Genomic DNA, 14,722 nt, shown 5'->3' on the forward strand with positions numbered 1-14,722 from the left:
GATTTGGGGTTTGGTTGGTTTGTTTTTTTGAGACAGGGTCTCACTCTCACCCAGACTGGAGTGCAGTGGCGCAATCATGGCTCAACTGCCGCCTCAACCTACTGGACTCAGGTGATCCTCCCACCTCAGCCTTCCAAGTAGCTGGGACTGCAGGTGCACCACCACATCTGGTTAATATTTTCATATTTTTTGTAGAGACAGGATTTTGCCATGTTGCCCAGGCTGGTCTGAAACTCCTGGTCTCAAGCTATCCACCTGCCTCAGCCTCCCAAAGTGCTGAGATTAGAGATGTGAGCCACTGCACCTGGCTGAGTATCTATACTTGTTTATGTAGGCATGAATACGTATGCCTGCATACTTTGTTTGTACATTTTGTACAAAATGTACTTGTTGATGTAGGCATAAAAATGCCATAGAAAGATACGCAAAAAAACTGATAACAATAAATTTTTTGGATGCACTGGAGATTTGGGAAGACACAAGTGAATTGGAAGGGATCCTTTTCACTTTAGTGAAGACATGTACACATGCATGTACAAACAATGAAAAGTTCCCTTTCAACTCATAAATATCTGTGTGTGTATGACATTTTCAGTCAGTAAAGTATTACATATTTTAAAAATAAATTTTAAATAAATTTTTAAAACAGGAATATTAATGCATCCTCTGTGCTCAGAACTCACACATTTGAAGGCACGGTTACTCCAGAATCTTAGTGTAGATCTGTGCTATCCAGTACAGTAGCCACCAGCCATATGTTGCTATTTTATTTTAAAGTAAGATTAAGATTAAGGTAAAATTTCAAAAATTTAGTTTCTCAGTCTCACTAGCCACATTTTAAGTGCTCAGTAGCCACATGGCTAGCATAATGGACAGCACAGATAACAGACACTTCCATCCTCTCAGAAAGCTCCAGAAGATGCTGCTGCTCTGGGATGCTTCGTACTGGACACACCTTGAGCCTGTGGGTGTGCGTGCGGGAGGTGGGAGGGCGCGTGCTCACCCTGTGAGTCTCAGGCCTGGGCCGTGGGTGTTCCCGGCCAGGGTACATGTGTGGGCTCTCTTGAGTTGGTGTGTTCTCTGCCAGGTGGCATCTACTGTGCTGTGGCCTGTCTTTCTGCCATATGTTTTATATTGTGGGTTACAGTTTAGACCAGGGATTGGCAAACTACAGTTCTGTAGTAAGGAGAATTGTAAGAATGGCCCCCTGGTGCCATTGTAATCCTCCCCTCTTTGGGCTCGAGGAAATGTGATTGTGCTGCACAACATGGCGAAAGGGAGAGTATCCCTGTGTGCTTAATCTAATCATGCCAGCCCCATAGAAGCAGAGTTTTTTCTCCCTGGTAACAGAAGAGGAAGCAGAGATTTGAAGTGTACTGTGAAAAAGAGAGAGTAAAAGTAAAAATTGTTTCATTTGGGATAATATGCAAGAAATAGCATTGCAATCCGGGACATACATACAGACCAGGAGAAAAAGTAAAAGGTTAAGGCTTACTGGGGAAGGAGAAGGTTTTGCAAGTTTGTTTTGAAAGAAAGCTTATGGTGCTGATGGCAGCTTGCAAGGGCTGGCAAGTTCTGAGTGGCAAGTGTCAGTAGTTGCCAGATAGGACCTGTAATCTTGGAGGTACAGTTAGGTCCTTACAGTTTTAGATTGACTTGCAAAACAGAGTGTCAGGCAGGTGTTCCTGTGCAATCAGCTCTCTGTTCTTGTGCCAGTGGCTGTCCTGGTGTGACTCATGTCTTGTGATAGTTCCCATGATCAGGCAGATCAAGCATGCGAGCCCTCTCTTCATGGCCTTCCCCAGCTCCACTTGCCGGGGTTTGACACAAATTACTCTATTTGGAATCTTAACAACTTTTACAGAAGCATGAGGGGAATCTGATGGCTGGCTTCAAATGTGGAGGAGGCTGGGTGCCACTGAATGTGGGTGGTCTTCAGGAGCTGAGAACAGCCCCTTGCTGACAGTCAGCAAGGGAACCTCAGGCAGGACCCCAGTCCTGTGATTACAGAATGCTGTATCTGGCCAACCTGAAGGAGTTTGGAAGTGGTTCTTCTCCAGGGCTTCCAGATAGGAGCCCAGCCTTCATTTCAACCCATGAGACCATAAGCAGAGGCTAGCTGCACTGTGGCAGGACTTCTGACCCACAGAACCATGAGCTAATGAATAGGTGTTGCTTCCAGCCGCTATGTTTGTGGTAATTTGTTGTACAGCTAGAGAAAACTGATATAGGCCCTCGGGCCACATCCACCTTGCCGCTTGTTTTCATACTGCCTGTGAGCATGGCCTGAATATGCTAGACCTGTGATCCATGGAGACCTGGCGGGCTCACTGCCTGTTTTCCCGGCACTCGGCTGGCAGCCAGGGCCTGTGCTGGTCACCGACTACACACTGGGGACTTATTGGCAACTGCCAGTCACCAAGCAGTGGAGTCTCAGTCTGGGAAGTTGTCTTGCCTCTGGTCAGCTGCCCCAGTTGAGATGGCCAGGCTCTGTGCGAAGAGAGAGGCACACTGGCATTGGCACCACCAGGCAGAGAGTGAAACTGACCGTGACAGTGGCCTGCCCAGCACTGGGTGCGAAATGCGCCTTCCACCCTGGGTAGCCCACCCCAGGAAATCAGGATGGGGTGGAGCCGGAAGTTTCTCTCTTATTACATAAACACCTACATAATATCCTTAATTTCACCTCTTTGCCTACAAAGCCCAAAGTATACCATCCATCCTTCTATAGAAAAAGCTTGCCCTGCCCTGAGTTAGACTGACAAAGGCTGGGAAAAGGTATGCAAGTGTCAGCACACCAAACTTGCTGCAATTAACACAATGAAAGTCTCACGCTGGAGGTTCCAATGACGTTTTATGGTGGTTTCAAGTACCTTCGGTCAAGTGGTAGACTAAGTAGAAGTTGGGGATTAGCAGGCATTTGGAGACTCGTGAAAGTCCTCTGGCGTCATAAGCATCACTTGATCAACAATTATGTATGGCAGCTGGAAGAGACTTCCTGAAGGCCTGGCAGGACTTCACCATACAGAAGAGATACCACCGCCAGCACACAGTGCCACTACCCAACTGCATAGGGCCCCCAGCATGAGGACTGGCAGAGCCCAGGTCCGGGAGCAGTCCTGTTCCCAGGAGTCTGTCCTATCTGCTGAGTGCTCTGTGCCTGTTGCCCGGTCCAGTCATGCCAGACAATTGGTGATGCCCCAAAGCCCTGCCTCCCAGCCGCTAGACTTGGTACATGCTTCCTGCTCTGCCCAGAACAGGCTTCCTCCAGTATCTTCCTCCAACGTCTTCACCTGCTTGATTCTCATCACCCTATGGGGCTTGGCATAAAAGTAACCAATTTCCAAGTCTAGGCATGCAGCCTTTCCTGTCCCAAATCACCTCATTACAGTTCTCTCATAGTCATATTTTAATTGTAATTACTGCTTTACCTATTTGTCTCCCAGGCAGGCAGGACTGTGTTACTTGGCACAAGAACTGAGTAGTATTCACTATTGAATGCCCAGCACTGCCGGGCGCAGTGGCTCATGCCTGTAATCCCAGCACTTTGGGAGGCTGAGGCAGGTGTGTCACCTGAGGTCAGGAGTTTGAGGCCAGCCTGACCAACATGGTGAAACCCCATCTCTACTAAAAAATACAAAAATTAGCCAGGCAAGGTGGTGCATGCCTGTAGTTCCAGCTACTCAGGAGACTGAGGCAGGAGAATCGCTTGAACCTAGGAGGAGGAGGAGGTTACAGTGAGCTGAGATCATGCCACTGCATTCCAGCCTGGGCAACAGAGTGAGAATCTGTCTCCAAAAAAAAAAAGAATGCCCAGCACCTAGCCCAACACTGGTGTATAGAAAGCTCTCAGCAAGTACTTGTTGGTTGCATGAATGAAGTCTGAAGAGAAGGGCATCAATACAGAATGCACCTTGAGCCAGTCCTTGGAAGATGAGAAGGATCTAGATGGTGGGAGCAAAGCACCCATAGGAACAAGGAGAGACTCTGAGCAGTGGAGGATGGTGCCAGCCAGCATGTGCCTGTGAGGGGAGGAGGGAGACACCGAGTCTGTTTCATTCCGCTTGATACCCAGGCCTGGCTTACTGCTTCTTGGAGAACACGTGTGCAGTGACTGCGCTAGATGGATAAGTTACCCAAACCAAGCTGTCCTGATTTCCTTGAAGTGTGGAGCACATTTGGGAGCATGTTGGGAAGGGAACCCAGCCTATTTGACCCCGTGTAGCCAAACTTTAGGATTCCTAAAAAGCCAACAAGAGGTATTTAGACTTGAATTTATGGGAATTTAGAATTGTCAATACTTGACTGGATGGATCATATTGACCACACTGGGTCGATTTATGATACTTGGCCAGGGGTGACCAGAACTCTTTCAGGTCTAAAAACATCCCTGGGTAGCTCCATTCAGGTCTGATCCATCTTCGGGGCCCATCAGTGGGCGATGAATTTTCCAAGCGCTGCAAGTTAAATGAGATCTCTAAGTCTTACTAGACTGATACTTGTCTTTAAGCTGCCACTGTGGTTAATGACTTCTGAGAATGAGGAATGCCATTGAACTCCTTCCTTGTTAATATGTCACTATGGAAAGGTGGATAAAGCTCCATTACATTTTTAAAGAACATTTCAATTTTAATAATTTCAGTAACTTTAAATTAAATTATAGATTTATGTTAAAATTTTGTAAAATAAAGAGGACCTCACAACAATGAGATGGCTGGAAAAATCATTAGAATGACATGGCTGGGGTGATATATTGCACATGAAATAAGCAGTAGGCTGCCATTATAGTCATGAGCCCTATTAAAACAAACTTTTTAATAACATAAAATGGTCACAATTTTATCTCCTTGCTAATTAAAATAGAAGGCAGAGAGCCAACAGATAAGGAGGCTTAGATCTTTCAAAGGCATCTGAAGGCCCAAATTCTCATTCTTGCATCTTCTACACACACACACAACACACATAGCAGTTGACTGAAATTCAGGGAAAATTCTGGGAGGCTGCATGAGCATAGTATGGACAGCCCCAAAGAAAGGCCATGTTACCTTTCAGGCTTATGGGCTTGAACCTTGAGAATTAAATTAGGCAATAATGGCTTTTTCCTACATTTGAAGAGCTGGTTACTTTGTCAGCCTCTTATAACCTGTTGACCTTGGCCAAGTCACTGCCTCTTGGAATCTCAGTTACTTCATCTGTAAACAAAGTGCATCCATCCATATCCCTCTCCTAAGGGTATCTTAGGGGCTCACACGAGCTCATGAACCAGAAACTTTGTACGAAGTGCCTGCAGGCCTGAATCCAGATTCAAGGCCCTGTGCGTTCTGCTTCACATCCTACTGTTCCCCACCCAGATCCCTGCACAGGCTGGCCTTGGCCTTGCTCTCTTGTTCAGACTGTTAGCTGAACTTGGACACCACCCCTCTTTCCCCCCATCCCCTGGTCTAAAATCGTCCTTTCTTTCAAGGTCCCAGACCAAAAAGGGAATGGGTGTAAGAGAGTGGGGAAGCCACACCAGGCAACCAGCGCCCTGCTGACTTCACAGGTTTTTGCCAGGAAGGACTATGAAATCCATGGTTAGTTCCTCTCAGCAGATTAGCATTTCACTCAGAAGATTTAGAGTTCAAAAGAAAAACCCAAAAACCTGCCTAAAGGCCAGATTTTGCCCACTTTTTTCCAGTGACTTCAAAACATGTTCCTTTCAGGCAGAGCTCAGACTGAAATTGTAGTGTAGGTCACACATGAATCATAGTAAGATAATGACCTTCTTCAAGAATGTCTAAATGGAATAGCATGTAGCAGCACATTATATTTTCCTTTTTTTTTTCCTGATGCATAAACTAATTGAGGTGCCATGCTAAAGCTCTAATACAATGAACTAAATTCTTGCTGAATTACTCTGTATTGCTGTAGGGAGTTCATTTTGCCTTTCAGAACTTACTAACACAGCCAGTAGACCATATTAGCCTGTGTTTTGGTTCAAAAGATTGATAATGTTTAGTGGTTGTGTTTTGAAATGGTATTGGAAATTTAAAGATTGGGATCTGTGTAGATCAGGGTCTGGGGCAGGAGCCTTCCAGCTTCAGGCCTAGCTATGGATGGACCTCTGGGATATTCTGACCTATCTGAAATGTGATTCTCCAGAGCTTCCTAGGATCGACCTCTTCCTAAGAGAAGAGTGTGATGGACAGATGCCTCCATCTGACCATAGACTAGCCCTGGAGGAGCTTGACTGTGGTCTACAAGGAAGGTTTCTTCTGATTCCTGACCCTTGTCTGCCCACTGCCAGCGCTGTGAGATTATTGTTAGTTAACTTGATGGTAAACAGTAGAAAATGACTGTCACCACAGTAAACAGATGGAATCATTCACTCCTAGCCTTAGGAATGGGCAGAGACCAAAGGCTGTCCTGAGCCTGCCCAGCTTTCCTGAATTTCTCAAACTCTTGAAAATGCTCCATAACAGCAGCTACACAATCTGGAAGAGGTGTGTCCCAAAGGACCCTTGTTTCCAGGAGACTTCAAGTGCTAGTAGCTTGATAGCTCTTTGGCTATAAGGTGTCCACCCAGAATATCATGGGAAAAGCTTATCTGTCCTATACCTTAACTCAACCAGTTAACCTATTCCCAGAGAGGGGAAAGGTGTTTCTTCAGAAGGGGACTGGGGTGCTGTTTGGGAAGGGAAATGGATACAGGGCAATCAGAGCCCACCAAGGCACTGTAGGGGAGATATCGAAGCATTCCCTGAGCTGCCTTGGCTCCCTCTAGAAGAGCGTGAGCCTTGGAGGGAAAGAGGACCTTCCCCGTGTTTGTAAGAAACAAACAGGCCTGGGAAAGGCAGTACATCTGACCCAAGCAGCTAAGATGCCCGATGTAGACAGACTTGCCCGGTGAGAGCGTGCGGCTCAGCAGAGGGGACCTGACTGAGAAGCGAGGGATGGCGGATGCTGTGGGTGGCAGCCAGGAGCCTGAGTCTAGAGTGTCTCTTATATCAGCACACCCGCCATCCTTCTGCTCATGTCTTCTGGCCTCCACTTTAAAAGCTCATAGTCCTGTACAGGATTTCGTGTTTGTTTTGGGGGATTTTAAACGTCATGTGCCAGGGTCACACTTCCTTTGGAACAGACCCATGGGGGTCCACGTCTCCCAGTTACCTGTACCCCCTGCTCACTGACCCTGAGCAACAAAATATGCCCAAAACCTGTAGAAGAAAGACAGTTCATGAAATCAAGGCACTCTGTGTCAGCACTGAAATATGTTGTAAAGATTAGCCATCTAAATTTGATTTTCTGAAAGTATGGATAAGTATTGGTCCATGTCACAAAAAGTAAATAACCTAGATAGATATCCGATATATTTCTTATTATTCTTAAATTCTTTTTGCCAGCTTGGTAAACAAATAAATCACGGGTACCCGTCTCCAACGTTGTCATGCTGGTTTGGTTTCTTTTTTATTTCCATCTCTTTTGTCTTCCCCTCCATCCCAGCCCTGTTTCTCTTGTCCTCCCGTAAACAGCCCCCTCTGTCTCTCTGTGGCCCGCTTTCTCTCTCGGCCTCTTCTCTTCCCTGTGATTGCTCACTGTCAGACCCTCTCCTAGGCCCCCTCTGGCTCCGGCCTCCATCTCATTTCCGGTTTGCAATCGTATTGAAAGAGGATTTGGTTTAATCTGACTTTCCTCCTCCAACTATCCAAGTCAGGGCCATCATGTCGTGCAACCCTAGGAGGTGCTTTTGCTGTTCTCAGTGGCCCTGACACAGGGCATTTGACAAAGCAAAGACTCAGGTGTGTCACTGTCCACCAGGTGAGCAAGAACTACAGGCCTTCTGTGGTCCCTGACATGCTAGAGGTTTAAATATGCCTGCTTTTGTTTCTTTTTATAATGGAGAAAATGTCCTGTGAAAGTCAGAAACAGATTGGATACTGGATTTCACAGATCTTTTTCCCACTTTGCCCTTCGGACCTGGATAAGTCACTTAAACTCCTAATATCCTTCAGTTTTTGCAATGCTGTTTTATAAAGCGTGCTGTCCTGGGGAGATGCAGCTTGACACCTGGACTTACTTTTCACATCCTGGGAGGGCGAGGGTGACTTTGGGGTCAACGACAAGGGATAGCTTCGACAGGGAGATTTTAATTTTCTCCCTTCAGCCACAGATGCTGTGGAAAACATTATGAGCATAGGCATTAAAAATTACTAATATGAATGTGTGTTGTTAGGTAAGTATGTATATTTTAAATATTTACATATATATATATATATATATACACATATATATAAATAGCAGAGTTTGAGTACATTGGCTAAGCTTAGATTTTAGTGTAAATCTCTACGGGAAAGTTCTTTATTGGAAGGATAGTGGTAAACTTGACTCATCAGACACCAGTAATGTTGGGAAGTAGATTTCATTAGTGAAGAAGAGTTCAGACTAAAGGACCAAAGCAGTGACCAACGCTTATCCCTGTGTTAAAGTCAGTCGGTGGTTTTGTTCAGATGTGAAATACTGCACAGTGCTGGTACTGAACAAACCACAGCTATGTGCACAGCATGGCCGCATCTCACAGACATGGCATGAAGCCATGGAAGCCAGACACTAAAGGGTATATCCAAATGATTTCACTCATATGAAGTTCAAAAACTGGTGAATCGAATCTGTGGTGCTAGAAATCAGAATAGCAGCTGCCCTTGAGGGAAGGTTTGTACCAGAGGAGGGAGTATGAGGAGGGCTGCCTGGGGGCTGGAAGTGTTGTATAATTTATATCTAGATGCTGATGGCACAGATATATTAACTTTGTGAAACTGTATTCAACTGTACACTTGTGGTGTGTGGTTTTCTGTGCATATACTTTAATTCAAAAAAAGATAACGAATTAAAATCAGCAAGGTTTCTTCTCAGCACATTTCCTAAGCTTGGCAGTATTCCAGGGATGATAGGGGACTTCAGAGAAGAATGAGACACTGACTATGACCTTAAGAACTTTCTAGAATTTTAGTTCTGACTTGTGTCCCCAGCTGTAGCCCCAGTCCCTTGGTTTTTTCATTTGCCAGAATTTGTTCAGCCCATTTTAAGCATGTGGCTCTGGACATGGCCAGCAAAGGTCATGCCTTATCTTAACAGACTTCAGAGCACTTTGAGGACACTGCAAAGAACACTTCCTAATCTAATCATTTATTTGCGCCAAGGAAGCAGGCTATGATAAAGAAGCGAAAGCTGCCTAATTCTCCTTAGGCAGAAATTTGTTTTGCAAAGAGAAAACTCTTCTTTAATGTTTAGAATTAGTCAAATCAGATCACTCTATCTGGAGTTTTTATCAAAATACACTAATGAGTTTATTTAAAGAAAAAGACATTACCTGGCAGTTGTATTGTTCTCTTCTTATGGTGGTGCTTTGGAAGGGAGGGTGTCTCGAATACTGTCTCGAATACTTCCTCTTTTCTTTTCATTTGCATTTTTAACTTTCACTTCTCTTCTCATTATACCCTTTAGGCTTTATTGGCCCTTTAAAGGGACCCTACTTTGTGTACTAATTATGACAAATGCTGATAAAACATCTGCTCCCAGATTTCAATTGCCTTCCCATCCGTCAGAGTTCATCCTGAAGGCAACTTTGTTGTAAACATCAGCCTGCCTGTTAATGCAGCCTGTGGGAGACCTGAAGCCAGAGCTCACAAGGAGCTACCTGAGATGAGGCCTGTGCAGAGAGCCTTGCTCTATCCATGCATTAAACTGTGAAAGAGTAGCGGCTCCACGCACAAATCAGCAAGCTCTGCATCTCCCATTTTCCAAATCATCTCCCCCTTGACCTTCCTAAAACAATCAGCTGTGCACATGCATGTCATCACGAGCATTGGCTGGTTGAATGCAGTCTACAATATATACTGCTGACCCTATTTAACGCAATTCAAGTCCCTTTAAAGTTGATATTCTCAAGGTCCCTTCCCACAGAAAAGTGGAAGACAAGTCTCCCTTTGCCTCTCTGATGAAAATAATTACGAAGATTAAGATCTTCATTTTTCAGCAGTTGATTTTCATAACTTCTTACCTACACCTACTTTCAATTTCAGGATCGTTTCTTGAGAGGGTACCATGAGATCAGTAAGTCAGGGATATTGAACAAGAAAAAACCTCCAAGAATACTTGCTTTCAGGTCTTCTTTCTAGATGACTAGCCTTACTCACCTCTCCTGGCAGTAGCTTCCTTCCTGGGAAATGGGTAATACCAGAAGAAGATGTCATTCCAGGCCAGATTAAGGATAACATGAAGTGAGGTGCCTTAGGAAACTTTTGAAGGACATGCAAATGTTTATCGTGATTTAATGGTGGTTTCACACAGGTCAGCACTCATTAAGTTATACATTTTGTTTTGGTTTTTGGTTTTTTTTGAGACGGAGTCTTACTCTGTTGCCCAGGCTGGAGTGCAGTGGCGCGATCTCGGCTTACTGCAAGCTCTGCCTCCCAGGTTCATGCCATTCTCCTGCCTCAGCCTCCCAAGTAGCTGGGACTACAGGCGCCCACCCCCATGCCCGGCTAATTTTTTTTTTTTTTGTATTTTTAGTAGAGACAGGGTTTCACTGTGTTAGCCAGGATGGTCTCGATCTCCTGACCTCATGATCTGCCCGCCTCAGCCTCCCACAGTGCTGGGATTATAGGTGTGAGCCACCGTGCCTGGCCCATTAAGTTATACATTTAAAGAATGTACAGTTTATCTGGCCAGGCACGGTGGCTCACGCCTGTAATCCCAACACTTTGGGAGACCAAGGAGGAAGGATCATTTGAGTTTGAGACCAGCCTGGCCAACGTGGTGAAACCCCATCTCTACTAAAAATACAAAAAAATTAGCTGGTCGTGGTGGCACATGCCTGTAGTCCCAGCTACTCAGGAGGCTGAGACAGGAGAATTGCTCGAACCCAGGAGACAGAAGTCGCCTGAGTGAGCCGAGATTGCGCCACTGCACTCCAGCCTCGGAGACAGAGCAAGACTCCATCTCAGAAAAAAAAAAAAAAAAATGTACAATTTATCATGCATCAGTTTTACTTCCATTAAGTGTAAAACATTGGCTATTAGAAGATTTTTAGAAACTAAGTTATTTTACCAGTGTTGTTGTTAGCAGTCCTCATTAATATTTTCAAGGAGAATTAACAGATTCTCCTCGAGTAGAATGTCTTCTTTCAGAAGGAAATTTCAGATTGGCAATTCATAGAGGTAGCTAAATTCCACTTCGTCTTCTCAACTGTGGCATGGTCTACATTTGGGCCAGGTAATTATTTGTCAGAGGGACTGTGTGTGCATTGGCAGATGTTAGCAGCATCCCTGGCCAGCATCCACTAGGTGCACTGCCTGTGCACCCCCATGTGACACTCAAAACTGCCACCAATCACTGCTGAATACCCTATGGGGCAGAACTGCCCCTTGTTGGGAACTACTGCTCCAGGCTTAGGCCATGTTGCTTCGACAAATTTTTCGTTGTTGTTGCTCAGAGTCCAGAATTATTATGTTTAATTCCTAAGATTGTGCCAGGGTTGTTTGGGTTTTTTAAGCACACTGAGACAATAATAAAGGTTTGGGTCTAACCCCTTCCCTCCAGCCCATTTTCTGTTTCAGATGAGATATGCCTGGCCTAAAATATATTAACTATTCTTGTGTGCCCTCTTTTCCTTTAACACATCCCTCCAGCTCCCACGTCGGATTTTATCCCCAGTTCCCAGAGCCTAGTCTCACACATGCTTTGCTTTCTCAGTGCCAAAAAAGGCAGATAATGTTGCAACAAACACGTGCAGTAGGGTCTGAAGCAATTAATCTTAGTAAGGATTCCTTTTTGTTGATGATTATAGGATGTGCAAAAAGATTTGTAAATTTCATTGCTTGGAACTGACCCTCTTGTCCCCAGTATTTCTTTCCCTTTATTTTATAAGAAGGGTTCGAAACAGATACTGACTGTGCAATTTTAAAACACCAGTAAGCAGCATATTTAACCTTGTACAGATGGCCGGCACTTTTTTTTTTTAATCGTCTTTCTATTTAATGAGTAACTGGAATGGGGGAGGAAATGACTTTTTTAAATAAGAGATTAACTAGTGACACTGTGGCTGAGAGGCAGTCCCCCTGTGCCCGGCACCCTTGACATTTCCCTGGGCATTGTCTACCATAGACCTGAGGCAGTGCTGCCCAGAATCAGTGCTGAGCCAAAGATATTTCTCCTGTGCATATGTGTTTTTTGACTCCATCTTCTCTGGTTGGTCTGATGATAGCTGAGACAGTGGAGAACATTCCTCACGTGCTGGTTTTAATGACAATGATAGCACTTTCCAGCTGGATGGGAAGTTGTTTCTGGAAATTTCTTCTCTTCTTCTTGACACCACCCAGCAATATCTTGACCGTGTTCTGATTGACTGATTGATTGATTGATTGATTGATTGATTGATTGATTGAAACAGGGTCTTACTCTGTCACCCAGGCAAGAGTGCTGTGGCACCATCACAGCTCACTGCAGCCCCTGCCTCCTGGGCTCAAGTGATCCTCCCGCCTCAGTGCACCACCATGCCCATTTAATTTCTATATTTTTTGTAGAGATAGGATTTCTCCATGTTGGAGAAATCTGGTCTCAAACTTCTGAGCTCAAGCGATCCACCCACCTTGACCTCCCAATTGACCATGTTCTTAACTCTTGTCTCTTCCACAGAAATACCTCAGGGACTTTTTCAGCGTGTTGCTCCAGTCCGCAACATCTCCCCTCCACATCAACAAAGTGGGGCTGACTCTCTCGAAACACACCATCTGTGAGTTTTCGCCATTCTTCAAGAAAGGAGTCTTTGACTACAGCAGCCATGGGACGGGGTAGAGCCAGGGCTGATGGAGGAACCACCAAAGCAGTGCCTTCTCGTTGAAGCCGGCTCCCATGCAGGGCAGCTCCCCCATGCGAGGATCCGGGTCTGCCTCCTCCTGCTGAAGGCAGACGTGCAGCAGCGGGCCCGGGCCACCTCACGTTTTCATACCTAGTGCCTGAGTTTGGGGATAGGATGCTCTGCCTGCTGATGTGACCCTCGCAGGCAGCCGTTACCGTTCCATTGCGGATGAACGTGGCCTTTTCCCACAGTGCTTCCTTCTCACTGCGCAGCAAAGTTCGTCCCCTGTGGCAAGATAGATGTGGCTTGGCCATCATGGGCTCCCTGAGCCAAGCCAGCCTGGGACCTCCCAAAGTGAGTGGCTTACCAGACCACCGTTAAATGACTTTCATCTGGTTTCCCCTTTCACCAAAATACACTCGTATTTTTAATATTCCTTCCATGTGGCTGACTATATTCCAAGAAAAGCATTTTAAATTATTTCATTGTACTTTTTTCTTTTTTTCCGTCATTTGAATCAAACTTTTATATAAAACCTAAACACTGATGTTTACACAGAATTTCATATTCTGCAAAAGGGATTTTTTTGATCCAATCATGACTGTAGTCTTCCATGTTTGACAAATTGGATGTAGACAACATCACTTAAAACTTCTATAAATCCCTACAAATAGAATATTTATTTAACCTTGAATATTCAAGAATGTTCTCCCAAATCTAAATGGCTACTGTGCATTCTTGGGCTTTTTCTGCTAAGCACAAAATGAACGCAAAGCTAAATGCATATTTTTAAGTATTATTTTGTTCACATTTTTTGTTACAGAATCTACTGGATCTTTGGCTGGAAAACTAGAATTTATAGCAGTTTATTAATGATACCTTAAATTACTCAGGACTTAATGTAGCATTGCACTTCTGTGTACAGTAAAAGTGCTTTGTTTTACTAAAGAGAAAAATGTGAGTGGAAAAAATATGTATGTGGTATATATTCAAATGTATATAATTCTATCTATAGATTTATATATGTACACATTCTGTACAATAGTTCCATCAAAATATGTTATCACACCAAATTTATTAAATGTGTTTGCTTTTTCAAAATTTAAATTGAGCTGCTATCAATATTAAATGAAGATTTGGCATCCAACCCTGTAAGCTATTTTAAGTCTGTGACATGATCATTCATACTAGTCTGTTTAAACATTGATCTAATGTGCTTGGAAAGATACATAATGTATAACTCAGCATTTGTGTTGCAGAAGATGCAGTGATAGTAATGATTGAAGTCATGAATGAATGGTTAACAGAACATGTTTGCATTCAGTCTTCTAGAGAATGCCTTCACGGCTGGGCGCGGTGGCTCAAGCCTGTAATCCCAGCACTTTGGGAGGCCGAGACGGGCGGATCACGAGGTCAGGAGATCGAGACCATCCTGGCTAACACGGTGAAACCCTGTCTCTACTAAAAATACAAAAAATTAGCCGGGCGAGGTGGCGGGCGCCTGTGGTCCCAGCTACTCGGGAGGCTGAAGCAGGAGAATGGCGTGAACCCGGGAGGCGGAGCTTGCAGTGAGCTGAGATCCGGCCACTGCACTCCAGCCTGGGCGACAGAGCAAGACTCTGTCTCAAAAAAAAAAAAAAAAAAAAAAAGAGAATGCCTTCACAACGAAGTTCTCCAACCTGAAAAATATGTGTAAACAGGCAATTATCCCTATAAGGAGGAAAACTAGTACTGCACTAATTAAATATCATAGTTTAGTGTGAAAAAAAATGAGGACATTGTTGCTGCAGAAGGACCTGCGTTTGTCTGCAGTTGTGATTATAGGCATAGGTTTAGGAGCAGTTACTACCAGAGAATTTCAAACTAGAGATTAAGGGATAAGAGCTG

General features: G+C 44.5%; 1 protein-coding gene and 1 long non-coding RNA gene across 4 annotated transcripts in view; one reads left to right on the top strand and one right to left on the bottom strand.

The window, feature by feature from the left end:
• LOC115892905 overlaps positions 1 to 9,430 on the bottom strand; it is a 31,238-nt gene extending 21,808 nt beyond the window's left edge. The window contains exons 1-2 of one of the 2 annotated variants that reach the window (XR_004052834.1): positions 9,347 to 9,395; positions 8,057 to 8,152 (exon numbers count right to left, since the gene is read on the bottom strand). This is a non-coding gene — a long non-coding RNA (uncharacterized LOC115892905). Of the gene's footprint in view, positions 1 to 8,056; positions 8,153 to 9,346 lie in introns of both variants that reach the window. The other variant, XR_004052835.1, reaches the window with a different exon arrangement.
• Positions 1 to 13,979, top strand: part of KIF16B (kinesin family member 16B) — a 317,342-nt gene extending 303,363 nt beyond the window's left edge. For both annotated transcript variants that reach the window (XM_010381460.2, XM_010381461.2), the window contains one exon: positions 12,673 to 13,979. In XM_010381460.2, the coding sequence (XP_010379762.1) occupies positions 12,673 to 12,831 (159 nt within the window). In that variant the 3' untranslated portion in view covers positions 12,832 to 13,979. The remainder of the gene's footprint in view (positions 1 to 12,672) is intronic.
• The last annotated feature ends 743 nt before the right edge of the window (positions 13,980 to 14,722 follow it).

The sequence above is a fragment of the Rhinopithecus roxellana genome, chromosome 13 (genome assembly GCF_007565055.1).
Source record: "Rhinopithecus roxellana isolate Shanxi Qingling chromosome 13, ASM756505v1, whole genome shotgun sequence".
NCBI classification, from domain to species: Eukaryota; Metazoa; Chordata; class Mammalia; order Primates; family Cercopithecidae; genus Rhinopithecus; species Rhinopithecus roxellana.